At 36.0% G+C, this 15,576-nt stretch overlaps 1 protein-coding gene across 1 annotated transcript in view; it reads left to right on the top strand.

Moving 5' to 3' along the window:
• LOC136036140 (activating signal cointegrator 1 complex subunit 3-like) overlaps positions 1–15,576 on the top strand; it is a gene marked incomplete in the record, with an annotated part of 134,567 nt that overhangs the window by 74,576 nt on the left and 44,415 nt on the right. The window contains 3 exon segments of the mRNA XM_065718176.1: positions 2,938–3,218; positions 9,201–9,421; positions 11,705–11,983. Coding sequence (XP_065574248.1) covers positions 2,938–3,218; positions 9,201–9,421; positions 11,705–11,983 — 781 coding nt within the window.

The following is a 15,576-nucleotide window of genomic DNA, read 5'->3' as shown; positions in this document are numbered from 1 at the left end:
TCCCAGATTCGACCATCTGGGGGGGGGGGGGGGAGTGGGGGGACGGTTAATTCGGAAAAATTAGAAAAAATGAGCTATTTTTAACTTACGAACGGGTGATCGGATCTTAATGAAATTTCTTATTTAGAAGGATATCGTGTCTCGAAGCTCTTATTTTAAATTCCAACCGGATCGGGTGACATTGGGGGGAGTTGGAGGGGGAAACCTAAAATCTTGGAAAACGCTTAGAGTAGAGGAATCGGGATGAAACTTGGTGGAAAAAATAAGCACCAGTCCTAGATACGTGATTGACATAAACGGAACGGATCTGCTCTCTTTGGGGGAGTTGGGGGGAGGGTTAATTTTGAAAAAAAAATGAGGTATTTTTAACTTACGAAGGGGTAACCGGATCTTAATGAAATTTTATATTTAGAAGGACCTCGTAACCCAAATCTCTTATTTTAAATCCCGACCGGATTTAATGTCGTTGGGGGTAGTTGGGGGAGGGGGAACGAAAATCTTGGATAAGGCTTAGAGTGGAGAGATCAGAATGAAACTGGGTGGGAAGAATAATCACTAGCCCAAGATACGCTACTGACATAACCGGACCCAATCCGCTCTCTTTGGGGGGGAGGGGGTAATTCGGAAAAATTAGGTATTTTTAACTTGCGAATGGGTGATCAGATCTTACTGAAATTTGACATTTAGATGGATCTTGTGCTTCAGAGCTCTTATTTTAGATATTGACCAGATTTGGTGACATTGGGGGGAGTTGCAGGGGGAAACCGGAAATCTTAGAAAACGTGAAAATTGAGGCATCTTTTATCTTACGAATGGGTGATCGGATCTTGATGAAACTTGATATTAAGAAAGATCTTATGTCTTATATGCTCCATCTTCAATTCGTATCGGATCCGAGTACATAGGGGGTTGGAGGGGGGAAAAAAAATCTTGGAAACCGGAAATCTTGGAAAACGCTTAGAGTGGAGAGACCGGGATGAAGCTTGATGGGCAGAATAAGCATAAGTTCTAGATACGTGATTGCCATAACTAGAATGGATCTGCTCTCTTTTTTTGGGAGTTAGGGGGGGTATTAATTCGAAAAAATTAGAAACATTGAGGTATTTTTATCTTAAGAACGGGTGACCAGATCTGACATTACACGGATGACATTAGGGGAAGTTGGAGGGGGAAACCGAAATTCTTGCAAAACGTAAAAATCGAGGTATCTTACGAATGGGTGATCGGATCTTAATGAAACTTGATATATAGAAGAATCTTATGTCTCAGATGCACCATTTTCAATTCGAATCGGATCCGAGGACATAGGGGGTTGGAGGGGGGAAACAAATCTTGGAAACCGGAAATCTTGGAAAACGCTTAGAGTGGAGAGACCGGGATGAAGCTTGATGGGCAGAATAAGCATAAGTTCTAGATACGTGATTGCCATAATTAGAATGGATCTGCTCTCTTTTTTTGGTAGTTAGGGGGGGCGTTTTTTCGAAAAAATTAGAAACATTGAGGCATTTTTAACTTAAGAACGGGTGACCAGATCTGAATGAATATTGATATTTAGAAAGAACTCATGTCTCAGAGCTCTTATTTTAAATCCCGACCAGATCTGGTGACATTGTGGGTAGTTGGAGGGAGAAACCGGAAATCTTGGAGAACGCCTAGAGTGGAGAGATCGGTGGATCCGGTCTCCGTGGGAGAGTTTTGGGGGTCCAGTTTTTTGGCGAGTTTGGTGCTTCTGGTCGTGCTAGCATGATGAAAATTGTTGGGCTTTTCAGGGACCTCCATAAATTGACTAGATAAAATTGTTTTCCCCAATTCGACCATCTGGGGGGCTGAAGGGAGAGGAAAAATTAGAAAAAAATGAGGTATTTTTAACTTACGAGTGGGTGATCGGATCTTAATGAATTTTCATACTTAGAAGGACCTCGTATCTCAGAGCTCTTATTTTAAATCCTGACCGGCATTAAGCCTCTGATTTTCCTTTTAATTCAGTCTATCGATTCTTAGAATTTTGCTAGAGCTCATGCCATATGAGCTATTGGCTCTTCCCACCTCGTCTCAAGGGCCATATGAGCTCTTAGCTCTTGTTTTTTTTCTGTTGTAGCACTGTGGTAGCAAGGTTTGGTGGCAAACTGCTTACTGCTTACTGCTTGTCCCTGTAAAAAAGATCCAGCAACTGAAACATCGATATGGCGCTCCATGCGCCAGCAATGGCTCTGGAGGATATTTATCCTTTATCCTATCTTTCTCTCTCTCTCTGTCTCTCTCTCTCTCTGTCTCTTTCTCTTTCTCTCCCCCCCCTCTCTCTCTCTCTCTCTCTCTCTCTCTTTTTTTTTCTTTCTTTCTTTCGTCTTTTATTTTCCTCGGTTTTTTTTTTCAATTCCTTAGCCTTGCATTTAAATCCTTGCAAAATTAAGCAAAGGCTCTTCTAAATTATATTTTTTAGTAAATGCCTTGTGATGGCTATAGTGCTATTGAAAATCGTATGGCGTACTTCCGAATGTCAATTTTGTGCAAATCACCCCAAGCTTTTGAAAGGGCCTCAAAATCGATAACTACTAGAAAATCAATGGTTAAGAGCTCAAATGTCTAGCCATTTAAACTAGGTAAACGGACTCAGGCCTTTGACTCTCGCAAATTTAGCCTCACTATACTGCGCTGCTAGTGCACAGACCTAAGGTCCTCGCATTCGCCTGTTTTTCACCGCGCTTCACTCGCTTCGGTTGGTAGCTCGTTCCTTCTGCCATTGACCTGACGGAATTTTGACTTCATCCAAAGCTGGACTATCCGGTTTTTTAATCATTGATGAGGTTCCTGTAATTTATAGCCATTCTCATAGTTTCGAGGTATTTTTTTGCGAAATTCTCATGTTTTTGGTTGGTCTAGCTCTTTCTCAATGTTAAAATGTTTTCAAAATATTAATTATATTTGTTTTTATTTCAGGTGGAATGATCGAATTCATGGTAATACTTCTGAAGCGTTTTGGATTTGGGTAGAAGACCCGGAAACAAATCATATGTACCACCACGAGTATTTTATCTTAACTAAGAAACAAGTGGTTACACAGGAGTCGCAAACTGTTGTATTTACAATTCCAATTTTTGAGCCTCTGCCATCTCAGTACTATATAAAAGCAATTAATGATAGATGGCTTGGCTCCGAGTGCATCTTCCCATTGTCGTTTCAGCACCTGATTTTGCCGGAAAGACATCCACCTCATACAAGTAAGTTTTAAGTCTAATTGTTATGTTTTTTTTTTCTCTCTCTTTTTTTTTTCCTTTTCGAGCTAGTATTTAATTCAGCTCAATATACTGCCGTCTTTACGTATACACTTTCACTACTATTAACAACTCAATGCAGCACTAAACCGCTTGAGGCCAACGCAGCTATGTAGGCTAATTATCGGTCTCGATCCATTTAAAGCTCTTTAGGCCAATATATTGCCGTCTTTGCGTGTGCACTTCTACTACTATTAACAACTCAATGCAGCACTAAACCGCTTGTGGCCAACGCAGCTATGTAGGCTAATTATCGGTCTCAATCTGTTTAAAGATCTTTAATTCCTCCCAAGAAGTTCCAATTTCCTCTAAATCCTTGCTTAAGACTTCTTCCACCTCCTTTTGGGGACAACGTGCTTTTCGTTTTGCCCTAGATGCCCTAGATCGAAAAAGATTTTATATATAGAAAACAACGAGGAAACAGGTTTCAGGTTTTCATAGGTCTTTCAGGAGACGGGAAAACCTAATGTCAGAAGTAATACTTTGGTTGTGAATCTAAATGATGCATAAAAAGTATTACGGTTCTTATATTCTTATTTTATAAATACATGATTACAAAATATATAAAAATCCTAATCACTTCCTTACTCGGGATTCCTGATCTTTCAGAGCAACACCACTAACCCCTCCCCAAGGACAGGATTTGGGTCTTGGTGACTCCTGAACTCAAACCCACGTCTTGCAAAAATTTATTATTATCATTAAAACCATACGCAAAGGAATTAAAGATGCCACAACTGAGTTTAAACTATAATCCTTGCATTCACATGGTGAGTACCACATGTTGTTAGCAATTTCGAATAGGGAGGGATATTTTTATTTCTTTATATGGTGTGAAACTGTTTTGGCAGCCAAAAAGCAGCCAATTTTTCGCCTGCAAAAAGCTGACTCGCTACAATTTTAAAAACTCTGTTGACCTATTAAAAACATGAAGGCATTTCCACGTGGGTATCTTCTTGGGATGATCTAAGATAGGCTATAGTAAAAAATTAATTTGTACCAATGAAATTTATCCAAAAAATAGCTAAGCTAGCATTGACATTTTGCAGCTTTTACATTTACAGTTAAGAGAAAAAAGTAAGAGATTTGGAAAATATGTGAAAAATTATTTAGATCTAAATAAACAAACGGAGCATGTCTTATGGCAATGATTCTTTGTGCGAAATTAAATGTTTTTGGTTTTGGCAGCTATGGAACGCGTAGAACTAATTCCACAAAATTTTCACCGATGAGGTCTGTGTGTGAAGATTGCGATATTTTATTAGGCTATTCGGGTTGTTATAATCAATTATATTTATTCTAATTTATTTATTTTAATATCAATTATTAACAAGGATCTTAAGGTAAACTTATTCACTCTAAATGCCACAGTATGATATGGAGGAGGGATAACGAAACAAATCCACAAGAAATAACGGTATTTTTAGCTCAACTTTAGTTGTGGTCCTTTCAAGCAATTCTTGCCCGTCAACTGTATAGGCTACATATTCAAAAGTGTAAAAATTTATGCTAAATGAAATATTTTAAAAATATACATGGTCAATTTTTGGGTAAATCTGTTTCATTTACTGAAGGAATATTTTGCTTTTGCGAGTTATTGAATGAATCACCTGAAAGGCTCGCTAAAATATATTTTGTTTTTATTATAGCCGAACGACACTTTAGCCTTTAGAGGGATTGTGGGGTGGCAAATCTGCTCTTATTTGTGGTGATTATTGCTCGTTTAAATTTTGACTTGATCATCGATTAAATAAGTGTTGAAACATCATTCATAATAATATATTTCGTTGTTTTTGCTTAGTTATTCATTTTAGTTTTGGTTTGTTTTTCTTATTCATTTCCAAGCACTTTTTATTCGTTTTGAGCTTAAATATTATTTGACTGTATCTCTGCTATATAACTTTAATTTTCTTTAAAAACTTTTTTTTAAACGTTTTGTAAATCAAACAGTTCGTGCGCTCCTTGCGCTAAAGTTTGATTCTTTCTCGCAACTCTACTTTATAAAACAATAAAAAAAACTTTAGCGTAAAGAGCGGGATGTCGAGGAGGAAAAGCCCCTTTCATATACGGAGTAATTTCTGTTCGTTTCAAGTTTTAATGTCGCTCCTTACTTTCATTTCAAAAAACTTGTTTTTTTATTTAATTAATAAAAAGTAACGAGACTGGTATTTTTAGTACGTTTTTTGTGTATGGACGCATCAGGCAATCTTGGCTCTCTCAGCTGCTTGCGTCCTTACTCTCGTTATTTTCATTCGGTTCTATGCCTGCCATACTCAAGGTTTTTGTTCGTCGCTTGATGAGCAAGAATGACCTCATATATAGCCAATGTTGAACTAAAAATGCCGCTCCACCTTTAATAAGGTTGCACTTTATCTTTAAACCTGTTAAGCTATTAAAAGCCGGTTTAAATGATTTTATTTTAATGGAGCTGTTCGTAAAATTTTAAGAATCTAACCTTCTTTAGGTTAGCTCGCATTGAAGTAAAAAAAATAAAAAATAAATTCAAAAAATTTACCCTTTTTTGAAACATTCAGTATGAACTTGCTTTCCTAACATTAGTTTTAAAAATAACCTTCCGAGCTTAAAAAGTAAAACGATAAAGTTTTATGTATTTTCTGACTAGAATCGTCATTTAAGTTACTTTAATAGAATAGTGTCTAACAAAAAACTTTAAATCGTGATTTCACTTTTCTATGGTTCAATTGCAAACGTAACTTTTCTTCTTGTAACTTTACTAGCTGGAATAAAAATCATATGGGTAGGAAATTTGAGGCGTAAAAAATAGCTCATATATGGTTTCTACTATTGATCGTAGAAGCCGTCTCCTAGTAAGTCTGTACCCTCTGTCATTCAGAGTCTTAAATGAGGCTTTGGAAACAATCCATTTCCGATCTTGTGAGCTTGTCATTATAGGTGACATAAGTATTAATTGACGTGGCTGGTGATCATCCCCCTCTTTTGATTTTCTTACAAACTATGCTCCCTTTTGAAACAGTGCATTCCAACTAGCGTAACTGACACTACTACTTCTTTTCTTGGTAATATTCTTTAATAGCTGCCCTTGATGTAAAATTCTACATTGATGAGTGTTGCCTGAGACCATTATCCTACTTTTTCCAGGTATAAGTTTTCTGATTCCTTGCCTTGAAATAGCCAAAGCGTTGGATCTTCTCCTTTAAGTGACAATGACTTTGCTCTTCTTAGCTCACGGTTGGTGGGTCATTCGTCGAGTATCTTTGAAATTGAATCTGGCTTAGATTCTCTATTTAATTCGTTTGATGATCCGTTGAAAATTTATCTTGGATGTATGTGATGTGCCCCAATCGAAATCAGAATCGAAAAGAAATAGCCCCGTTAAATCCTTCGATGACTCCTGGAAACCTTAAAAGCTGGAGCAAGAAAAGTAATCTTCTGAAGGCTGACACGTCCTCTAAGTCTTCTCCGCGTGGTTCTTAACTTTAACTTTTCAAAGTTTATGGATGAGTTTATTATTCGCTTTGCTGGAAGTGCAAATCTTCATTTTATTATAGAAAACTCTCTGAGTGTGTCAAAGACAATAGGAAAGCATAGCAAGTAGTCAATTCGTGTTATCTGGACATATTCTCTTCCTCCTTCTGTCCCTTCACGTGTTTTAGTTGACAGCGAAAGCATTCTTCATTTTGTGACCCTGTCCGTATTCCTACTATGCTTGTCAAGTTCGTTCTTTCTGGTATCGTTTCTACCTGAGTGAGACTTGCCAGTCTTTCTTTTGAAAACACAGTCTTGTCCCATATATCTTTTATCAGTGTTTTGAAAAAGCTATGTTTTCTCGATCTTGGATTTTCTTGATTCTAAAGATTTTTTTCATGGCTCTCTGTTCGGTTTTAGGACAAGACACTCAACTGAGCATGCATGTGCAACTGTCTTGAATTATTTACATTCAGCTAGTGACTGTGTTCTGACACCTGCTGCTTTTTTTCTCGATGTCTGTACGAAAAGCTTTTGACTCATGAAGACACAAAATTCTTCGTTGGAAATTATTCCATATTGGTATTGGTATTAGACTGCTTATTCTTAGTTTCTTTCTTATTTATCTGATCTGCTCTTTAGTAAACCTTCTGAATCAGAATTTGAAGTTCCGCAAGGATCGGCCCTCGACTGAAATTCTTTTAAGTCTGTACAAATGACCTGATTAATGCGATTAAAAATTCAAAACCTACGATTTGTTGTCATCTTTGTCGACCAGCTGCTGATACTAACTATAACAACAGCTTGTCTTTTCTGGGTGCGCTTGATGCTTTTACTGGTTACAGTATTCTTGACGTAGCCAGTGGAACTAATTCCGATCTTTGTTCAAATATTGTAGTCATTTCTGAAAGAGTTACCCAGTGATTTTGTGGAAATTACCACAAAATGTTGGGAATTCATGTTTAAGTGTTGGGAAGTCATATTTTCTCATTTTCTTAGAGTTCAGAGGCTTGTCCTGGCTTAAGTGAAATACACATAAGTTGTTCTCCAAGTATGCCTAAGGATCGCTACGTTTGATATCTAGGTATTTTGTTTGCTGAATGTCTGTCGTTTATATAAAATAAAAAGTCTTCAGAAATCATGGAATTCTTTTGAATTTAAGGACGGTTTATGTTCTCGAATCTACAGCTTTGAGCATACCAAGGGAAAGAGAATTGTTTTTTGTTTTTTTATGTTTTTTTTCTTGTCGAAGATTTGCATATAATGGACGCCGTCTCATTCACTATTTTTGGTGAAGGGAGGGGGTCGGGGTGGTAAGTTTTTTCTATTAGTGGGCCAGAATTTTAGGAAAACCGTATTTATTCCCCCTTAGAAAACATTTCTTGCTTTTGATAAATATTCATATGTTCATGCTACCTGTGATTTTGGACTTAAGGATAAAAGGCTCTGTTTGCTGTACTACAACTTAGCTGTGACAGATTCTGTTAGTTTTGAGAGAAAATGAAATAGGAAGCTAAAGGAATAGTTTATGAAGCATGGCACAGTTTCTGCCACGCTTGACACACTTTTGACATGCTCGGCACGTGCTACCTGTAATTCGTGATTTCCGAAAGTCAGCCGCCCCTCTGTATAGAAGTAATAAAAAGTTTATATTTCTCCCCCACCATAAGTTAACTCAAATCTAAAAAGTTGAAACAGGTTTTAGTACTTATGGACACGGAAGCTTAAGACCATTTGTAAAAGACAGGCATTCGTTTTAAAAGAAAATAAGGTTTTTCTTCAACTAGTCAAGGTTTTTCTGCTTGTCAGTTTGGAACTGAATATAACTTTCTTCTTTTCCTATTAGACTATGTTTAAATGGGTATTAGCTGGAATTAACTGATGCCCACATAGATGAATACTTGTCTGTTTTTAGTAGGAGATTTTGCCCATGTAGTGACTCCACAATAAACAAAAAGGGTAACTTTTCTTTGACATTTGCTGAGGCACATTTGCTTATGCAGGATATATTGCACCATTTGCATAGATTCGTCTTTTTTTCCTCCTGGTGTGAATTTTAAGCTTTTGAATACAATGGCAATTTGTCTTCTCCTAAATGGCGTTTTTGCTCGTGTATAAACTTTTCGGGCTCTCATGTAGATCCCTCCCTTCAAAAATTTTTTGCAGTGAGTGTCAAATATAAGGAATATTTCAATATGATACAGCTCAAACATAAAGGTACTAATTTCTTACTGTTTATAAAAGGTAAAAAATTAAAACATCGTTTATCGTCCCAGGAATAAGAACTTAACAGCTTAGTTACCGAAAATGTAGACAATCATTTTGTTTATAATTTTATTATTTTGTTCATATTTAGTAGATTGTTTAACTTTTATAAGGTTTGGAGAGAAAGAGAATCTGCTTTAACTTTTCAAGGTTTTTCAACGCTTTGATTCTGAATTTTTAGTTTAACTTCGAATCCATTCCATTCTTTAATTTTAGATTTGCTCGACTTGAAGCCGTTACCTGTTCAAGCCTTGGACAATCCCATCTATGAAATGCTGTACCCGTTCACGCACTTCAATCCTATTCAAACACAGCTGTTCCATACTCTGTACCACACAGATGGCAATGTTCTCCTAGGCGCACCAACTGGCTCTGGTAAAACTATTGTAGCCGAAATAGCTATTTTCAGGGTATTCAATGAATATCCTGGCTCTAAAGTAAGTAGGTTGTTATGCCCATAAATGCCAGTCATAACCAAAAGAAATCACAAATTCTTTTAAATGATGTAAGGTGATGGATTATTCTCCTGGTTATTGCAAAAGTTGAGTTTATTAAATCATTGAATTGGCCTTTATCGTTATGACGCACGAGCTTACAAAAAAGAAAACGGACAAAATTTGATACAAAACACACTAGCCTACGTTTTTCACAAAAACTTATCTGTACAAGCTCAGGAGATCTGCTCACAAAACTAGTTTTTTTCTCGGTCAATCAGATCAATTTATCCAAGGATCGATATAACAGATCTTAATGATTCGCCGATTCTAATTTTCTTTTCGTACTCATCTACCCTCCCTAAAATAATTTCTTTGTGCATACCTGTTGTATTAGGGTTTATGGAAGGGAATATTCGTCAAATCAGATGTAAAATTTATGTTCATCTCATTGATATAATAAAATCAATAAGTGCGGTCTTTTGAGGTAAGATGGTATTAAACCAAAGGTTGGTAGAAAGATGCCGGTGAAAAGGTAATAAAGCAAGTTGATATATGGACTATAAAAAATGATGAACTATATATATTAAAAAGTATCGAAACTTATGGGGGAAATCGCAACAATTCGGTCTTTCGTAAGTATGCAAATGGCAAGTTATGATTAATCATCGTGTTTTTCTGTGTAAATTTTTTTTAGTAAACAGAAAATAGACCTTTAGTTTTTTTTTCTTTAAAAATTAAATATAAATATTGTAGATATTAAAGATGTTGCTCGGGTTGTTTTGTTTAATGTTTCCGATTTATGCAATTTTGTAAGTCGATAAACACCTTTTAGATTGTTAGCATCCCTTCGCTCAAGGCATTAATCCAGGCGCAGATCCAAGATTGAAAAAAAAAAATTGGAGAAAAATTGTCCATGAAAGTTTTGAGAGTCCGTTAAAATAAGAATAAAAGTTTATAGGGTTTGTAGTTTTCTGTTTATCTGTTTGCTAAAAAAAAAATAGTCTTACAAATCTTAAATCTTAAAAGGTTTTATAGTTTTCTGTTTATCTGTTTGGTCAAGAAATCAGTCCGAGAGCCAATTGAAGATGGGAAAATAATAAGCGAACAAAATTGTCCACGAAGGTTTTGAGAGTCTGTTAAAATAAAGATAATATTTTATAGGATTTATAGTTTTCTGTTTATCTGTTTGCTCAAGAAATTAGTCCGAGAGCATATTGAAGATGGAAAAATAATAAGTGAACAAAATTTTCCGTGTAAGTTATGAGATGTGGGAATTTAGGATAGTTAAAAGAGCAGGGTAGGATGTTAAAATAGAGATAAAATTTCAGAGATTTTATAGTTTTCTGTTTATCTGTTTGCTCAAGAAATTAGTCCGAGAGCCGATCGAAGATGGGAAAATAATAAGTGAACAAAATTGTCCATGAAGGTTATGAGATGTGGGAATTTAGGATAGTTAAAAGAGCAGGGTAGTGTGTTAAAATAGAGATAAAAGTTTAGAGATCTTAAAGTTTTTCTGTTTATCTGGTTATTCAAGGCATTGGTCCGAGAGGAGATCGAAGATTAGGAAATTAGAAACGAATGAGAAATTTCCTTAAGTGTCTTAAAGACCGGTAATGTCAGACAGATAGAAGGGCAAGGGTTAAAATGAATACAAAACGTTACTTGGTCTATAGTTTTTCAGTTTATCTGGCCATTCAAGGCATTGATCCTAGAGCAGATCGAAGATTGGAAAATTGGAAGTGAACAAAAGTTCTCGTTCAGCGTCTTAAAAACCGATAATATCGGTCAGTTAGAAGGGCAAGGTTTAAAATAGCTACAAATTTTACGTGGTCTATTGTTTTTCTGGTTATCCGGCCATTAAAGGCACTGGTCCAAGAGCAGCTCGAAGACTAGAAAAAATCTGACACCAACTGTTTTGGCTTTTTTTATTATTTTTATTTAATTTTTTTTCATTTGAGCTGCACACTTAACAAAAGCTAAATGCTTTATGCTTGTATATTCCCTTGAAGTTAGTTTTATCACTCCACTCAGGGTGTTGGTCTGAAAGTTGATCTAAAATTAAAATGTAAGTCTTTACAGAAATTGTCCCTGGAAGTCATAAATAAACGGAATTCTGGGACAGTTAGAAGGGGGTTTGGTTTATTAAAGAAGAAGAGATGTCCATAGGTAATGTTGTTACGTTTCCTGAGGGTATGGTAAGTTGTTTTGTATTAACAAAATATATCGTTTTTGCTAGCTTAGTTGTGTATTCAAAAACAATTACACGATGATGGATTCTTTCAGGTTGTTTACATCGCTCCACTCAAAGCGTTGGTTCGAGAGCGGATTGAAGATTGGAAAGTAAGACTTGAAAAAAAATTGTCCAAAAAGGTTGTTGAATTGACTGGAGACGTTACTCCAGATGCTCGAGCGATTGCCTCAGCTGATGTTATTGTAACAACGCCTGAAAAGTGGGATGGCGTCTCGAGATCATGGCAAACTAGAGATTTTGTCAAGAAAGTTGCTTTGATCATAATTGACGAAATTCATCTGCTTGGAGAAGATAGAGGACCGGTTTTAGAGGTTTGTCTCTTTTAGGATTATAAGAGGAAATAGCTATGAGAAGCAAGAGAGAAAAAAAGTAAGATTGATCTTTTTTGATGAGATGCATCTTATTGGAGAAGATAGGAGACCTGTCTTGTGGTATGTCTCTGTTAGAAAAGAACTAACTGCCAGTTCCGACTTAAGGACCAAAAGAATAACACATTGCTGAACAAGTGAAGTTACTTTCATCACAGAAGCGTATTTATGTGTCCAGCTAAACACAATGATATCCATAGGCAGTGCTATAATAGCGCTGCCTAAGTAAGGAGCGATGTAGGCACAATGTATTACTATTTTTTTGGTTTGTTTGTTCGTTTTTAAACCAGGGCTCTTTGTATAGAAGGGCCTGTCATAGAAACTTTGAAAAGGGCTCGTTCGATTGGAAATTGAGAAGGCTAGTGCCCTATTAGTAGTCGAAAGTGAATGGAGGGCAAACAGCCCCCCTCACGCCCATAATTTCCCCAAACACATCCAATCAAAATTTTAAGAGAGCCATTTCGCTCAGCGTAATTGAAAGTTTCGGAAATTATGTCTTTTGAGGATGACAGCCCCTCTACAGCCCTTGGGGCGAGGGTAGTAAATTATGCCCTGTGGGCATGTATGGTTTAATAGAAAGGATGGTTCTATAAGCTTCAGAGGGGACTCATTGGATAGGACTGCTAATCAGAAGTTCTAGTGCCTTTTTAAGAGTCAAATTGATCAGAGACAAGGGTACTTCGTATAGAAGGAGTTGTAGAAACTTTGATAGGGGCTCATTCTACTGGAAATTGCAACATCCAGTGCCCTTTTAGTAGTTTAAAGTGATTGGAGGGCAACCCCCTCCCCTTACGCCCATCATTTTCCCAAATACATCCAATACAAATTTTGAGATAGCCATTTTCTTCTGCGTAATTGAAAGGTTTTGTAATTATGTCTTTAAAGATGATAACCCCCCGCCCATACCGCCAGGATAAGGATTATAAATTATGCCCGGTAATGTTTTTATAGAAAGACTGGTTGCATAAACTTCAGAGGAGCTCACTAGATTGAAAATCAGAAGTTTGGGATTGAATCAGCTTTGGGGTTGAAACAACCCCCCAGAGTCTGGGGGCAAGGGTTTTAAGTTATGCTCCGGGGGCGTATAAGCTTTTTTGGAAGGGGGGTTGTGTGAACTTTAGAGCAGGCTTATTTGAATGGAAATTTAATGTTCTAGTTCCATTTAAAAAGTTAAAAGTAATGGAGGACAACTAGCCCCCACCCATTCCTGACACCCTCTTTTCCTCAAACGCATCGAATCAACATTTTGAGATAGCCATTTTGTTCAAAATAGTCCAAAGAGTATATAACAATGTCTTCAAGGTGGACCCTCCAGAGTCCAGGGGCAATGGTTGTAATTCCTCAAAATACATCCTATCAAAATTTCAAGAAAACTGTTTTGTTCAGCATTGTTGAAAAGTCCAGTAATTATGTCTTTGGAGATGTCAACCTCTCCACAGTCTTCAGGTTAAGGGCTGTAAGTTAGGCAATTCATCCATTGTTTACATATAGTATATGTTATTGAGTAAGGTACGCATGTTTGAAGCTTATTTTCTAGAATGATGAAGGGAATTTAGGTGAGCCTTTCAGAGAATGTTGAGGGGAGTGTTGAACTAAATCAAAACATGTAATGTGGATACGGGTTGTCAAAAGGGTGTAACCCATGAATGGCTAGGTATATTAATTCGGAACTCTCAGGAAATGACAAGGAAGATGATCAAAAAGGGAATATTGGAGTGCTACCACTGCTAATTCAACTACCACTACTACTACCACACTACTCTATTTACAATATTTGGGAAAATTTGATCTAAATCGAAAGACGCTATTTGCATGCATGTTGTCAAAAGAGCGTATCCCAAGAATTGACTTGGTTATTAAGTTAGAAATTTCAGAGAATGCTAAAAGGGGGAAATCAACTGACAGAAAGATACTAAGTGCACGCTACTGTAATACTTCTATCCCTGCTACATTTACTACTATTACTACTTTAACTTCTACGTTTATTACAACTACTTGCAAAGGCAATACGTTAATACTGTTGCTGCCACTAATACTACCGCTATTACTTTTAATACTGCTACTATTATTACAAATACTGCTACTAAGACTCCTATTACAACTATGCATAAGGGTATGAAGGTGAAATTTTCAAGAAAAGCCACTCTATGTATGGTTGCCAATAAGGCACCTCAGTAATATATCGAGAACGATTAGGGGTATTGAGTTGAAATTTTCGGGACTTCTACTTTTACCACTTTTTAAATAAATCAAAAGAGTGTAAATTTATCCAAGATGTCAAAGAGCATAGAATTAATATTTTCGGAATGATATTATGTCTATTTTTCAGGTCAACTTGAGTAGTAATTAAATTAAACCCTACTATTTATGTCAGGATTACACATTGGTGTAAAACTTTCTCCAGCATACAAATAGCAAGCCAAACTACGGATTCTTATAGAAAAACTGTAAAGATATAATTTTCTTTTCATGAACATTACCATGTCAATAAAAAAACGAACATGAATAAATTTCAAAACTTTTTTTACAAAACAATTTTTCAAAGAAAGGTAAAGTGCTCCATTAAACAATAAATAAGCAGAAATAAAGTCAAATGATCTTCCAAGCGTAAAACTACCACAAATCACTGTCAATAAATAGACAGAACTCAAAACGAACAAAAATTACAATAAATAGCCAAGTCAAACTAAAAACAAGCAAAAATTAACATGAATAGTGCTGACTGCCCAATGCCTTCTTAATATTAAATAAAAAAACAAGCTTTTTTTAACTGCAAGTAAGGAGCGACATTAAAACTTTCTTTTTTTACTCTTTCTCACAACACTACTTTTTAAAACAATAAAAAACTTTAGCATAGAGAGCGTGGCATTTAGGAGGGGTCAACCCCTTTTATATACGGAATAATTTCTGTTCGTTTTAAGTTTTAATATCGCTCCTTACTTGCAGTTAAAAAAACTTGTTTTTTTATTTAATTTCTGGACGTTTTGTAATTAATGCATGTTTTGATTTTGGCTCACCACAAATAAATAATTAAAACAAAACTTACATTTTTTTTTTGGCTAAATGGCTTTCTCATAGTTTTGATCGGACGATTTTGATAAAAAAAAAAGGGTGGGCGAGGAGGCCTAGCTGCCCTCCAATTTTTGGTTGCTTAAAAATGCAACTAGATTGTTTTATTTTTTACGACGTTTTTGTTAGTAATAAACATACGTACCTTACGAATTAACTTACGTAATGAACTTCTATGTCTGTGTATTTTTATTACGTATATGAGGGGGTTCACCCCCTCGTCAATACCTCGTTCTTTACACTAAAGCTTGAATTTTGTCCCAAATCTTTAAGAATGCCCCCTGAATCACATAGGCCTTAGAATAAATAGTTGAAATTACTAAAAATACTTTAGCGTAAAGAGCAAGGTATTGTGGAAAAAACAAACCTCCTTATATACGTAATACTTTATGTTCATTTAATGCTTAAGTTTTAATGCTGCTCAATACTTCCAGTTGAAGAAAATTTATTTATTTTCTCATTTTTTT

Source organism: Artemia franciscana, chromosome 2, assembly GCF_032884065.1.
Source record: "Artemia franciscana chromosome 2, ASM3288406v1, whole genome shotgun sequence".
NCBI lineage: Eukaryota > Metazoa > Arthropoda > Branchiopoda > Anostraca > Artemiidae > Artemia > Artemia franciscana.
This window is presented reverse-complemented; position numbering and strand designations above follow the sequence as displayed.